Source organism: Pygoscelis adeliae, unplaced genomic scaffold, assembly GCF_000699105.1.
Source record: "Pygoscelis adeliae isolate BGI_AS28 unplaced genomic scaffold, ASM69910v1 Scaffold33, whole genome shotgun sequence".
Lineage (NCBI taxonomy): Eukaryota > Metazoa > Chordata > Aves > Sphenisciformes > Spheniscidae > Pygoscelis > Pygoscelis adeliae.
The window spans coordinates 1,391,461-1,405,299 of NW_008824413.1; the positions used below are offsets into that span (position 1 = coordinate 1,391,461).

At 35.6% G+C, this 13,839-nt stretch overlaps 1 protein-coding gene across 1 annotated transcript in view; it reads right to left on the reverse strand.

The window, feature by feature from the left end:
• QKI (QKI, KH domain containing, RNA binding) overlaps positions 1-10,617 on the reverse strand; it is a 161,878-nt gene extending 151,261 nt beyond the window's left edge. The window contains exon 1 of the mRNA XM_009320757.1: positions 10,545-10,617. Coding sequence (XP_009319032.1) covers positions 10,545-10,617 — 73 coding nt within the window. The remainder of the gene's footprint in view (positions 1-10,544) is intronic.
• Between the last annotated feature and the right edge of the window lie 3,222 nt (positions 10,618-13,839).

Genomic DNA, 13,839 nt, shown 5'->3' on the forward strand with positions numbered 1-13,839 from the left:
AGAAAGAACAGTGAAAATAAGGCTAATCCTAACCAAACGGAAGATCCAAAGAACTATCACAGTGAGCTGTATGAAACTATTCCTGCTCTCCTTTAAAGAAGCAAAAAATTGCATAGTTAAAAAGGCAGCACACCACTCATCCCAGAAAAGAATTACAGATCTTGAGAAAGCTGTAAAAAATAAACTATGACACTAGAAGTAAGTTCACTACTCTAAAGGAAGGAGACTGCATATCTGAAATCATACACAAAAGTCCAGAAGAAATCAGAAATCTGGACCACCAGAAAAGCATTACTCCAAAACGTCAGGACTGCTATACCACTTCTCCTTCCTTTGAAGGGTAAGAAGAGTTACTTAACAGCACACCGCTGCTGAAAAAATGAAGTCATCACTGCCTGTCTTCTCACTCCGAGCCGCATAGTTCCTTAACACCTCTCACACCAGCTCTGCCTTAGTAAGCCAATTCAACTCACTAATCGAGCAAAAGTCTATTCATACGTTTTCTCTTTTTCGCTTGATTAGCTTTCTTCCAGGTTACTGAGCTGAAACAGATCACTGAAGAATCCACTGAATGCCAGAATTAGCTGAAAGGAAGTAAGATGGACACGTTCCCAAACAAGAATCTCCTTTTTCCATCATCAAGCTACTAAATTAGTTCAAAAACCATCTTCCATTTCTCTCCAAGGTTTTCCAGTATTTTCTTTTTTTAAAAAAACAGGTCCTACAGTTGTTTTGCAGTAAACAGGTTGGACGTAATCTCTTTTTCTGTTAACTCAGCATACACATTCCAGTCACAACTCTACACAAGACCTGTAACTGGGTCTTTTCTAATTGAACGGGTGCCTCTCAATGCTTACAGTCAGAAGGCAATAAAAAGCATAGGAACAGGAGTAAAAGTTGCACCAGCTAACTCTGGATGTCTGTACACATCCGAACTTGTCTACCTGTGGTAAAATAAGAATTCTAAGGAAAAGTTGGTCCCTCTTACAACAAAGCGTGGAAGTCCAGTTAATGTGTTCATTTGAACCTATTGCAGTCTCAGAAAATCAACATAAAGTAAAACAAGATTATAAATGCTACTGCACATTTCTCAAGCAAGTTAGGCTATGGTTTTCCTATGACGAGAAAACAATACAGAAATTTATTTAAAAAATACATTCTATAGAAATTCTGTTCTATATTTTCTATTAAAAATGTGAAACACATTCAAGAACTTGTCAACCATTCATTTTATTTTGCTACAATTCTATACTTTAAGCAAAGGAATATGGATGAGCTAGTCATTAACTACAGAAACGGTGTGTGGTAGACTTCCAACAACTGCCAGAATGAGGCTCAACTGTTTTTACCACACAACTACTTAATCCTTACGTCTTCTGCTAATAAAGGGTACTACCTCTTAGGAAGCTTTACTTTACTAAAATTAAAAATAAATAAACAAAATTAAAAAAAAAAATCTATCAGGATTGGTAACAGGTTTGATTTTCTAAAGGGCAGAACAAAATTAAATCGAGAGCAAGAAATGAGCAGCTGCTGTTTCATATACTTGCTAAAAAGATTCTTCATGTTGGCCCAGAAATCAGGCCATATTTTACCTTTGGGAATTTTACCTTAGGGGTCATATAACCAAGAGAATCATTCTAGAACAGACCATGCTTCTGATTTCATTTAAGAGGACAAACTGGACCAATGAAATATTTTTGTGTTCCTGTTCTCTTCACCTTAAAGACAGTGACAAAATCCAATGCTATTCATTCTTAGTTCTGCCTGAATGATGATCACCTCTCGAAGCACCCAAAAGAGCAGTCCAAAAGTGTGGCAGTGAGGACATTCAGTTAAGTGTCCAATAAAAGTATATATTCCTAAATGAATTTATTCGCAATTATTTCTATAAGCAGATTAACATATCATCTTTTAGTAAGCTCCCTAAAGAACGTTTTGTCTTCTTTTTTTAATACAGCGTTTACCATACATGGAATCATTTGTAAATTCAGTTCCTAGTTATCATATAGGAAGAACATCAGCGTTCAGCACTGCTAAAAATAAGAGATTAAGAAGATGGCTTGCTGAAATGTATCAGTACCAACAATTTTGAAAAATGCTGTGCCTCTATCAGAAATTGTGTTACATACTATTAGAGAAAGTATCCTACTTCCAGTGGGACTTCAAGACCAGTTAAATCATTTATGGCATTGCTTCTCATATCAGTGTAATGCTGCAAACAGCCTTCAAATACATGGATATGTTTTTTTAAATCTCAAATCACATTAGGGTTAAATCTGACGTAAGGGGAAATCTGTGAAGCAGTTGATAAGTTTCAAGTAATTATGCATATTAGGTCCTCCTTTATAACAGGAACAAATTTCAAGCTAATAAAGGAATAGATTTTTCCAAAAGCCTTACCATGTAAAGTTTAAGCAGCAAGGGCAATTTTTTTTATTTAAAAAAAAAAACAAACAAACACAACACAACACTGTATCTAGTTCTTAAATAAAGGAAGACTGAAGTGTCATCCATCTGAACTAAACAGGCCAAGCAAAATACCCTGCAATTCCTATGTTCTCCTCAATGTCGAAATGGGTGGATAAATTTAAAGCCTGCTCTCTCAGGAGTTGCTTTATAAGCAATTTTCTCCCAGTATCAAGGTCTGCAATTTCCATTTGGCTGCCAGTTTGCTATTAAATTCATCACCTTTATTATAAAAATGTGCTGCACTCCACGGCCTGCTGCACAAGAATCATAAGGACGACATTTTTCACTGCTAACAGCAGCATCATTCCGAGGCAGCCATCACATCCATTCAGACATTAGCGTCTCCAATGTAATGCAAGGACCTATCACTCACATGAAAAAGCCTTAACAGTGGGTATACCTCAGAGGAAGTTCTTCACAGGTGGTACCTTTAGTTCAACTTTTTCAGTAAAAGCCATAATTACCTCCTCTATTAAGTGTTTTTAGAAGTCAACGGTTTAAAAACTAATATATTGACATTAAACTTGTCTACTTGCATTAATTAAAACGTTTCTGAGAATAAATTAGTCCTCATATTAACTACACCTTCACATACACCTTGCACTCCTTACTAAAATACATGAAATTGTCTTGAAACATTTGCATTTTTCAGTAAGCACCCACCTCAACATGACCTACTTCTCCTTAAAAGTTTTTGGGCAAGCCTGAAAAGTATTCAGAAAAAAAATACCAAATATTCATTATCTCTTGATACAGAAGTCATAGGAGTGAACACAATTCAAGCAAACTACACTACATGTTTTAATGTCCTCCTCTCCTAAGAATCAAAAGAAACACCCTATCTTCATTTTGCTTCTTTTTTATAAATGCTACCTGAGCTAAGTAGGATGCAATGTAAAATTTGTACTTAAAACCAAAAATACACTACTGGAAGCACAAAGCAGCAAAGTGATAGCTACCAAGAAGAATAAGAGCTAACGAAAAGCCACATGCCAAATCTTTATGAAGCATGGGAGTTAAATTCATATCGGTTTGTGCTTCGTTGAATAAAAGACTTTAAATTACAGTAAAACAATGAGAGATAACATGCAATCAGCAATTAAAAATATTAAGCCCTTCGTATTCTAGTAAAAAAGCACAAGAATGTCATTTTAGCATGTGAAATAGCTGTATTAGTCACACTGAAAGATAATCAAATTGTATTAGAGGTAACCAATCTATATGCACAGCATGACTTAATTTCACATGTTAGCTTATTTAAGTATTACTCAGTCATATTAATTAATGCTGCATTTCAAAAGGTGCGCTTCTCTCGCACCGTTTTTCGAAAATACTTTGCTATCAGATAAGCAAACAGTATCTCATACAAAGCTGATGTATCTCAACAGTCAAACTATCCTGTGATATCTTCTCAACTCGTTTCACTTTACATGGCCACGTAAGTGAAGATAGTAACGTTGGACATAGCAGTAATGTTGATCTGGTCAATTCTTACATGCCTTTTTAAAAAGTAAGAAAAACCCGTTAAACCATAAATCTCTGATATTTAAATGGCAGAAGTTAAAAAGTAAATCATGGGCACATACCAGAAATTATTAAATCTTGCACAACTGAGATGTTTTGCACCCTATCAGATGGATCACATGAAATAAAACGGAATTGCCATCTAGACTTCAGTGACTAATAAAAAGGACATATCGCATGGCATTAGCAGCAGTGTAAATTACAGAAATCATCTGAGAAGGCATTTCACATGCACAAACTCTAAAACTCAAAGTTAAACAATCAAAGGCTCTTTAGCCTATTTGTCCATAAAATTAACTTAAATTTCAACCAAAACTGCCAAACCGTTGTTCATATTGCAGAATAATATTAGAAACTTTCTTTTGGCAATAAAAAATGACACCTTGTCACACTGTAATTAATTGGTTTCCACTGCAATGCAGCATAGAAAGCTGATTTCAACTCAACTTTATTGAAAACAATAGCTTGGTATTTGCAAGCTGAAGTTCTGATTATTTCACAGCCCAGTGCGTTTAACAATTGGCACATCAAGTTCCGGGACTATTAGATGAAATTATCAACTAGATAAGATAAATGCAGCATCAGTGTTTACCTCTTGCCATTACAGCAAAGCTGAGATCGGAACTTTTCTAACTGAAACCATGATGAGAGAAGGATTATTGTTTTGTCAAAATCTGTAGAATTAACAAAAAAGTGGTTTATTATAAAGGAAAGTGTTCTGCGTGACACCAATAGATATCAGAAGACAGGTAACAATCAGCATAAAAAATATTCCATATGCAAGTTTGCATGATGATAACCACCATGTTCCACAAGTAAAATTCAATATTGTATTTTAAGAATAATAGATTTTTTAAAAAAATTTCATTTTTGCTGCCAAAATTCAAAATATATTTATATTACATTTATTATTAAAAAAAGAAAGTTTTTATTTTTAATGAAAATACTTAAAAGTAAAAATTTATAATTCTGGTCTTTCTAACCTACATGAAAATATTCTTCATTCATAAAGAGAACATTTCAGTTAATCAAAGTACATTAAAAACTGTCAGATACATGAAGTCTAAAGTAGACTCTCCCCACCTTCCCTCTGGCTTTACAACTATAGCAATCTTATGTATAACTTCTAATTACATCAGAAAAAAACATGATTTCTAATCATATTAAATCTTGTCCAATGAGACAACTTTCATAACTGGGTAACCTCTTCCTAGTACTACAAGAGAGAGGTATTAACTAAAACCACCACTAGAAGAGAAAGAAGGTGGGGGGGGCAGGGGGGAAAGAGGGCATCCGTATCTAAGAGGGTGCATCCGTATCTATAATACAGGCATGGTAGAAACAGAGAGAGAATATTAACACAAAACTAGTATTTATTCTACCAGTCTGGTAGCCAAGATCTCTGCTACCTACAGAATTAAAATCTTGAAGATAATCTAAGTTTTTACAGCGTAGCTACAGCATCATCAATTTTCTCTTTAGCTAACAAATCCCAGTAAGTTTAAGAACAGCCTCTTTTAGGAAGAAACAAGTAGAAAAAGTGCAACCCACCATACAAATGAAACATCCAATATTTAAACTGAATGCTAACTATAAATCACACGTATTTTTTTTAACACAATTTTATAAGCTTCTTTGTAATACAACATAGATTTGAATTACACTAGTTCCATCTATCCGTTAAATCCACCAGAAAGGACCTTATAAATTAAGACTTTATATTCAGGATTGATTTAAAAGAATGGATTTATTACATAGGCAGGATCTGCAGCTTGACTACTATGTATTAAACAATGTTATAAGTTACATTCTTTTCTTTTCAAGTTCATTTATCACTAACACCAAACAACAGGTCCTATCAGCTCACAGAGCTGTCCATCAGGGGCAAATGTTTGGGAAAAAAAAAAATCGCTTGAAATATTTACAGTTAAAGGTACTTGAGCATCTGGAACTTGCTTTAATATACTTGTTCGTGAATGACAACAGCGTGGCTATTTTAATGCAATTGAAATTGAAAGCTACAGATGCCCTTAAAGACAATTTACTACTGAAACTATTCTATAATAATAATAATAATATAAGAGCATACCAAACAGAATTTAGTAGGTTACATCTCTTATACCTACTCTTGGCAATTAATATCTTAATATTTTGGAGTTCCCGTGCTGCAAACTGGACTCTATTGATAAATACAATTAGATTCTCTACATCTCATCTGGGGAAAACATCATCATACTCACTAGTTCAGTAAACATTTAATAGCAGGAAGTCCTAAGAAAAGAATAAATGCAGACAGGTGAAACAACTTTCAATTTACATAGTGGTGAACGCAATTTGTTTTCATGATCTCCTTGAAGTTTCTTGTTTCAAAATTTTACTTTGGCCCATGTAAGACAAGATTGTAATTGCTACAATGAAAATACCTTTAAATCAGTGGTCTTCAACCTTTTCCACTTACAGATTAACAAAAAGTTCCCAAAAGAGGTGAAGGCTCAGTGTAGCCTATTTAAATCTCCCAACAACAGACTTCCTTTTTCTTTGTTATCTTCAGCAACTCTTCATATGCAGTGGGGGTCTGCAAATCATAGATTGAAAAACACCATTCTGGTAACTCAATACTGCTTTTCACTTAGCTCCATTAACTTTTCAAACAAAAAAAAGATGCTGTCTACTTCAGAGAGAATGTGGTCTCAGAGGTCTCATATCAAACACTATTTTGTTTTCACGAAATAGCAAAATATAAAACCTTAAGAGTTCAGTTTCAGAAAAAAACCTCTTTGATGTTACTTTTTGTGCAAGTGACTGCAGTTTCACTGACGGTGCTGCAATATGAAAAATGCCTGCTTTGTAATTCTTTGCGATGTCAGAAAACGTTAGGACAAGGAGTGGCTAGAGCAGCTCAGTGTGACAAGGAAAAATAGTATCGATTAAGTTGGAAAAAGACAGTACATGCAGAGGAAATCTTGATTAAATTGTACAAACATTAACTTCAGTATAAAGTATCTCCATCTCTCTTATCCTAAGAAAACATTCTGCTAAACAGATGATCTGAACCAGATGACAAGCTACTTCAGATCTCACACTACAACAGTTACTGACACCTTTATATCTCGGCATTATTCCCCTTTCCCAAATCAAGTGTAGTGTATAATCTCATAATGTTTGAAGGCTAACTTAAACTGTTATATTACTTTTGTAAACTAGAAACATTTTCTGAGCAGAAAGACATTTCTGTTCAAAATGCAAGTACTTCAAGAAAATGTATTCTGATTTTTCTGCTCCTTTCATATAATGATTTGATTAATTTAACAGTTTCAAGATCAACATATAATACAATTTTTGTAGTTACTTACACAGTGATATGTTCTTAAAATGTACTACTATGTCCTTTGTGTTAATTTTTTCATGATACCAATATTGATAGGTGCATAATATTTGCATCCATATTTGTGGCATTAAGTTTCATTAATTAGCTTAACAGCCTGGAAATTATCCAGGTTTCATTACTAGCAATATTCAGTCCTTCGCCTTTTGGGGGGGGGGGGGAATGTTTATAGTAGTATAAACTGTTTCAACTATACATATTACATACTACAAGAAACTACTAATCCATAACTAGACTAGGAAAAAAGCTCCTTAAATGTTAGCACTTTATTAGTATCTTGCCTTTGTATCTGATATTTAACATTAAGAGCACACAATAGAAGTTCCAAGAAAGACAGGACACAATATCCTTCTGACTATTCAGGAACACATTTTAGTTATTAACAATCGCTAAAAACTTTCAACAGCCAAGTTACTTAATCCAGAAGAGAAAAATGTACTAAAAATGTAGTTTGATGTAGCAATTTATGCTATAACATACCATTATACTATACTAGTTATGACTACTATATGACATACTGAAATGCTTGTCTTCGATCCTGATTTCAGTATTGAACTCTGCTCAGGGCTGAGAAAGCCTGTACATATACTCTTTAGCCTGCACATGCAGGTTTAGTTACCTACAGTAACTAAACAGTCAGAAAAAATCCATATAAACAGCCCCCACAAAGTAAAGAACTTGAACTTTATTACTTTAAACTGTTCTCCGTGTATCAAGTGTTCAACAATTTGATGTAACAACGAGCGGTCAAAAACCATTCTAGCACAAACCATATTAAATGGGATTAGAAAGACCTGTGCACATGACAAAAACCACTTTGTTATGCTATTATGTTGATAGAAGCAAAAAAACAAAGGCAATTTTATTTCTGGTTTAACCCCCTCAAATTCACAACTATTTTCTTTATCCTGAGGGGAAAAAAAAAAAAAGGAAATTTAAAACTGAAAGTAACCAGTAACTGAAGCAATTGGAAGTAACTGAAAGCTGTGAGATCGAAGAAAGGTTAGTGCAAAACTTGAAGGAAAATTAAGTTCAGAATAACCTAAATCTGCCTCAAAGTTAACTTATCCAAATTTTTCTTGCCAAATAAGGTTGCTGAGATTGCAAACATCAAGGGAAGTTTGGGAGTCTGTCTTCAAAACTTAACTCACATTTATCAGTCCTAAAGATTGATGCAAATCTTTTTCAATAAAGTACAAACCAGTTGTCCATCTGTCATTTTAAGCTGTTGAATTGTAGAAGGGGACGTGTTTCTCTTCTACTTGGCCAAGCAAAGGAGTGCAGTCCCTCCTCACTTAATTACCCAGCATACACCTAAATACCAACTGCCATCCCTCAACACTCCAGCGTTAGCTGTAGTGGCTATCTACCGCAGCATCCACTTCTCTCCAATTCATCATCGTCAGCTTTCTTGCTGACACTCTTCAGAGCTGCCTAGTTGATGAATTGCTCTGTTATTCATCCTATGTTAATCTGAGGCTGACGCAAGAATACCTTTCTGAAGACACTTAACAGTATTAAAACTCGGGACTACCAAGTGCCCTCAGTGTGCATTAAACCTCCCATTTGGAACCAACAAGCTTCCTCATGAATAGTTATGAATAAAATACAGTTACTAAATCAATAGGCACCAGGTTTATGTTCGCCATTACCTACAGACAGAGCTTCCGCACAATTCCTTGCTTCCCTGGAAGCTACACCCGAACTATTAGAAACTGGAAGTACTTTAATCCACATAAAATTTAACCTCAATATAGCGAAGTTTTTCCCCTCCTGCTCCTCAAAGTATCAGTATATTTCTTAAATGCCACAGGGCTCTAAAAAAAAAGTTCTTTAAAGTCCGTAAGCTTAATAAGCTTTTCTCAAGAAAGCCAGCTGCACTTTTTCTCAGTTTCTTCCGAGGTGGATTTGATCGTTAGATAACATTTTCTCCAGATTTTTCTCCCAGAGGATTATGTTAGTCTTGTCACAAAAAGAAAATTGATCCAGAGAATGAACAACAAAAACACTGCAAGAAATTTCAGGATGAGACTCAAACCTCTGTAAACATGTTATTACAACAGCTAAATATACTTCCCTTCTAAAAGCAATTGCAGTCACTAATTTTATACCTGAAAGAGAGATACTAAAGTATCACTCGTCCTCTCAAGATGTTTTAATACACATACAACCAGTCTTGCTGACAGAGCCTTGGTTAGAATTCATTCCTGATGCCTACCATATCATCTGTGCCCAGATTTTGTTCAAGTCTATTTACTAGTTGAGCACAAAGTTGACAGAACTATGTGAAAAGTGGGAACAAAAGAATTCGTACACAGAGTCTTGCTTCGGGTTGATTCAGACGCAGTATCAGATTTCCATAAAAGCCTTGAGTGATTTAAAGAAGTAGTAATTCCCTCAATAAACTGACTGCATATGAGCCTCTCTGGCTATACTTATCTTTATAGATGATACAACACTTAAGCAATTAAAGAACCACCAACAACTTGTCTCTACCATCATCTAACACGCACCATTTTCTCACTGCGCAATCTTCACAGCAAAAACATCATACTTTAAACAAGACAGCTGGGCCTATTACAGCATTTTAACCTTTAACACACAAACCAACTGTTAGAAAACACACTTGTCAATAGATTATACATGCAGTATTTACGCAGTTAGTTTGGAAGGTTGGGGGGGGTGACGACAGTTTGACAACTTTTTGAAAAAACGTCTGTATTAATTTCTGATGTAGGGGTGCAGCTCATGCTCCTTGAAAATTAGACAAACTGAAACTAACTAAAAGCAGTACACACAGATGAGCAACACTGCTCAAAAGCAAACAGCACCGGGTCAGAGAATTTTCCCTTGTGTCCTCCTCCTCCCCATTCCTGCAAAGAAACCGAAGATATTCCACAGCAAACAGAACACTTGGCTTGCTCTGCATCTAAAAATTGAAAATTATGCAATAACTTCTGATATAATTATTTGCAGGTTATTAGATTAAGCTGCATTAAGAAGAATATTAACCAATTTGCTACTGCTTCGAAGTCTGATAAATAAACGGAAGCATTATGCAACATCAGCTGAATCGGTTTTAGTTGAGTTGCCATTTAAATATATGAACCAAAACAGTAGTAAGTTTTTATTAATACTTGGGCTAGACGGATCTGTTGCTTACTTCTTAAGACTTCAGGCGTGTTCCATCTCCTAGACACTAATGAAGAAAATATACTGCAGTTAGGATAGGACATTTCAACCAAGTAATGTTTACAGATATTTCTAAAACAGTTCTTTAATCTGAATTAGACAGAACAATAAGGTTCATTATTTCAACAGTTGAAGGATTTAAAGAATTCAGCAAAGTCTGGCTTCCATCTAGTGTCAGCTAGTCTGAAAATAGTCACGTCCTTAAAATTTTGAATGGACCACATGCACAATCAGTTGACATCAATTAGGAATTTCAGACTTTAAAGTAAACCTTTAAGCAAATGTACTTCTCTCCCCAAGGCTCTGCTCTACATCTTCAGTACTGAGCCACCTCAGCCATTGAGCCAACACAACTACTCTGAGATCACATATGGTGAGCTCGACCACAGCTCTGATCTGTCTGAAAAGAAAGCCAGCACCACATAAAAACAAACTCAAAAAAACCCTGACCAGTCTAGAATATCAGCTGACCTTTTAAGCCAGAAACTGATCCACCAGATAAGGGTATGAAATACTGAATTATCTTCCCCTGCCTCCACTCTGACATCAGCAGCCGTTCTGATGCATTACCCCTCAGAACTACATCAACGTAACTTCCCAGTGAAGTAACAAGGTTTTAATTGTTTGTCATGCTGGCATTTTTTTTTCCTTTTCAAATCAAGCCTTAAAGAAGTGTAAACATTTATAAGGTTATATACCATTAAAAGTGTTAACTGCCCCACTATTAATATGATCAGATGTCAGTCAGTTATCATACAAATTGCTTCATGGTTTGTCCCCTTTAAAAATGGGTATCCTGAGGACCTTCTCGCCCACACACTTCCTGGAGCATTGCAATGAAGTTACAAAGTATCGAAGCATTGCTCTGGTACACCCTGTGCGGGAAACACAGAAAATCTTCCCTAACCCAGCACGCTGGGGAGTAAAGTACAAGTATTCAGGTGCAGCTGCAAAACAGTCAAAAATATTTTAAAAAACGATTCAAAAAAATTGACTTCCAGTGTGCTATTCAATCAACTATACACCACCAAAAACACTAAAAGAAAACCCATTAATAGCTACCTATTGCCATTTCCCTTCAAGAGAATGATTTTTTGCAATGAACTGAGAAGCAACATTTACTATTTTGACACCAAGTATAAGAATCAATTCTCAAATGAGAATTGATTGAAAATATCTTTCATATTTTAAACCATGAGAAAACAAAAAAACCTGTCAGCATTACCACAATCATTCCGAGCACTAACAACTGCTAAAATAACTGCAGAGTATCAAAAAAGCTGCAACTTCTAGTACCGGACCCAGACAACAGAGTTTTAGGAACACAACTGCCTGAATAGAAGCACTTTAACTTGCACCATCTTGTTGTTGTTGTTCTCAAGACACCCAACCACCCTGCAACAGACACCCTTCTAATGGAAACAAGAATAACACCGTGGAGGGGCAGCTCTGCTAATGAAGCTGCGTATTATTTCTCTTTAAAGTTGTCATGGCTGCTTTGATCATTCAAGCATAAATTGCCTCAAAAATCTAAGCTCTGCTATTAAAAAAGCTAACTCCACTTCCATTCAACACTTCCAAGGAAAACAACCAAAAGAAACCCAAACCCGGAAACTACTTTAACTCCACTACACAAGGTAACACGGGATATTTTCTCAAGTCAAAAGTAGAAATGTAATGTTGCTTAACTTTCAGCAACCCAACTCTTTGTCTCACCAGAGCAAAGGGCTCTAATTCACACTATAAACATAACACCTATCATCTGTTTCAGGATTTGAACAACAGCTCCAATGTCCTTCGCAGACCTAGATCCTCCTGAGGATACAGATGTATCTTACATGGTGCTTCTACTGACCTAACCAATTGCATTAAGCATAATGAGATTAAAAACACCGGCAGTTTTACTGTTCCTACTAGTTTTCGTAGCAGCGGGTTATTAAATTTCAATAAAATGTCAAAATCAACAGAAGATTTTCATAATACGCATTTTGATTAAAATCAATACAGAAAAATTCACACAGCCCGAATGAGAAGTTGTGAGTTATATTTCAATAAAGACAAGGGTCAGTGAGTGATGGCATTTCATTACTTCACAGCTTTCCTGGCAAGGCATTTCCCCTGTCTCCCCCCTCTCCCGCCCCCCCGAACATTCCATATAAGCAGTCGAATATAAACCATTGGTCTCCATGGCAGACTCCTGCTGTACTTCAATCAGCCTGAGCTGTCGGGATGGTGTGGTAATTAACGTCAACACAGGTCTATCCTGTCAGCCACGGAACATATACCAGATCAGCATTTAATAATACATCTAATTAACAGGATATCTGCATTCAGTATGTGTTCTCCAAAAAGGAGAGCATTTTAAGGTTACAGACAGTAATTAAAGACAATTCAAATGTACTTGCTTTTCTACCGAAGTCTACATAATTCAAATCATTTTAAGTATCCCATTCCTGATTTGGCATTCTTTAGTGCGCTCAGAGGAAGAAAGTTTTAATTTAAGAAGGACCAAAACAGATAAGCTGGTCAAAAAAGTTACTGAACTACAAAAGTTACTGTTCATTTCCTGTCCATCCTTCTCTTCACACCCACAGCATTCATCCAACACCAGCAACTTTTTCTGACTCGACCTTTTCTCTTTTGATACATGTAAACTTCATTTTCATAATTAGACATCCTAAGTGCGCTCTCAAAATCTCTTAAGTGTTTCTTAGTTGTTGGTTGTTGTTTTGGGTTTTTTTCACTTTACTATAGTATTAACCAACACACCTTCAGTTCTTCCTTTGTGCGCTATGAAAACATCATGTGCCACTCCCTAATCTAATCGGCACTTGGTCAGTTATTTCTAACCGTAGAGCAAGAGATTTTTATATGACACTAGTTACTTTGGAAACTATTGTGTACAATTTCACATGAGGAAAATGTAACTCAATTCCAACCTTAAGGAACAAGTAACACTAAACAAAAATGATCAAAAAGAATTCAAAGAGGTTGCTCTCAATTTAAAGACAAAGAAATCAACAGCTTTTGTACAGAACTAAGTCTACTATGGTTGCTCTTACTTAAAAAGCCTTCTGATGACAGACATTTTAATAACCAATTATTGGTAAGCAACAGTGAACAAACTGCTTTCAAAACATGAGCTTAAAGTAACTGCTTTACTAACTTAAAACTTCTATCAGTCAGAACAACACCCATCTTTTAAAGTTACTTTTAAGTTACACGCCAGGTGACTGCAATCCTATAAACGTTGCAGATACAGCTCC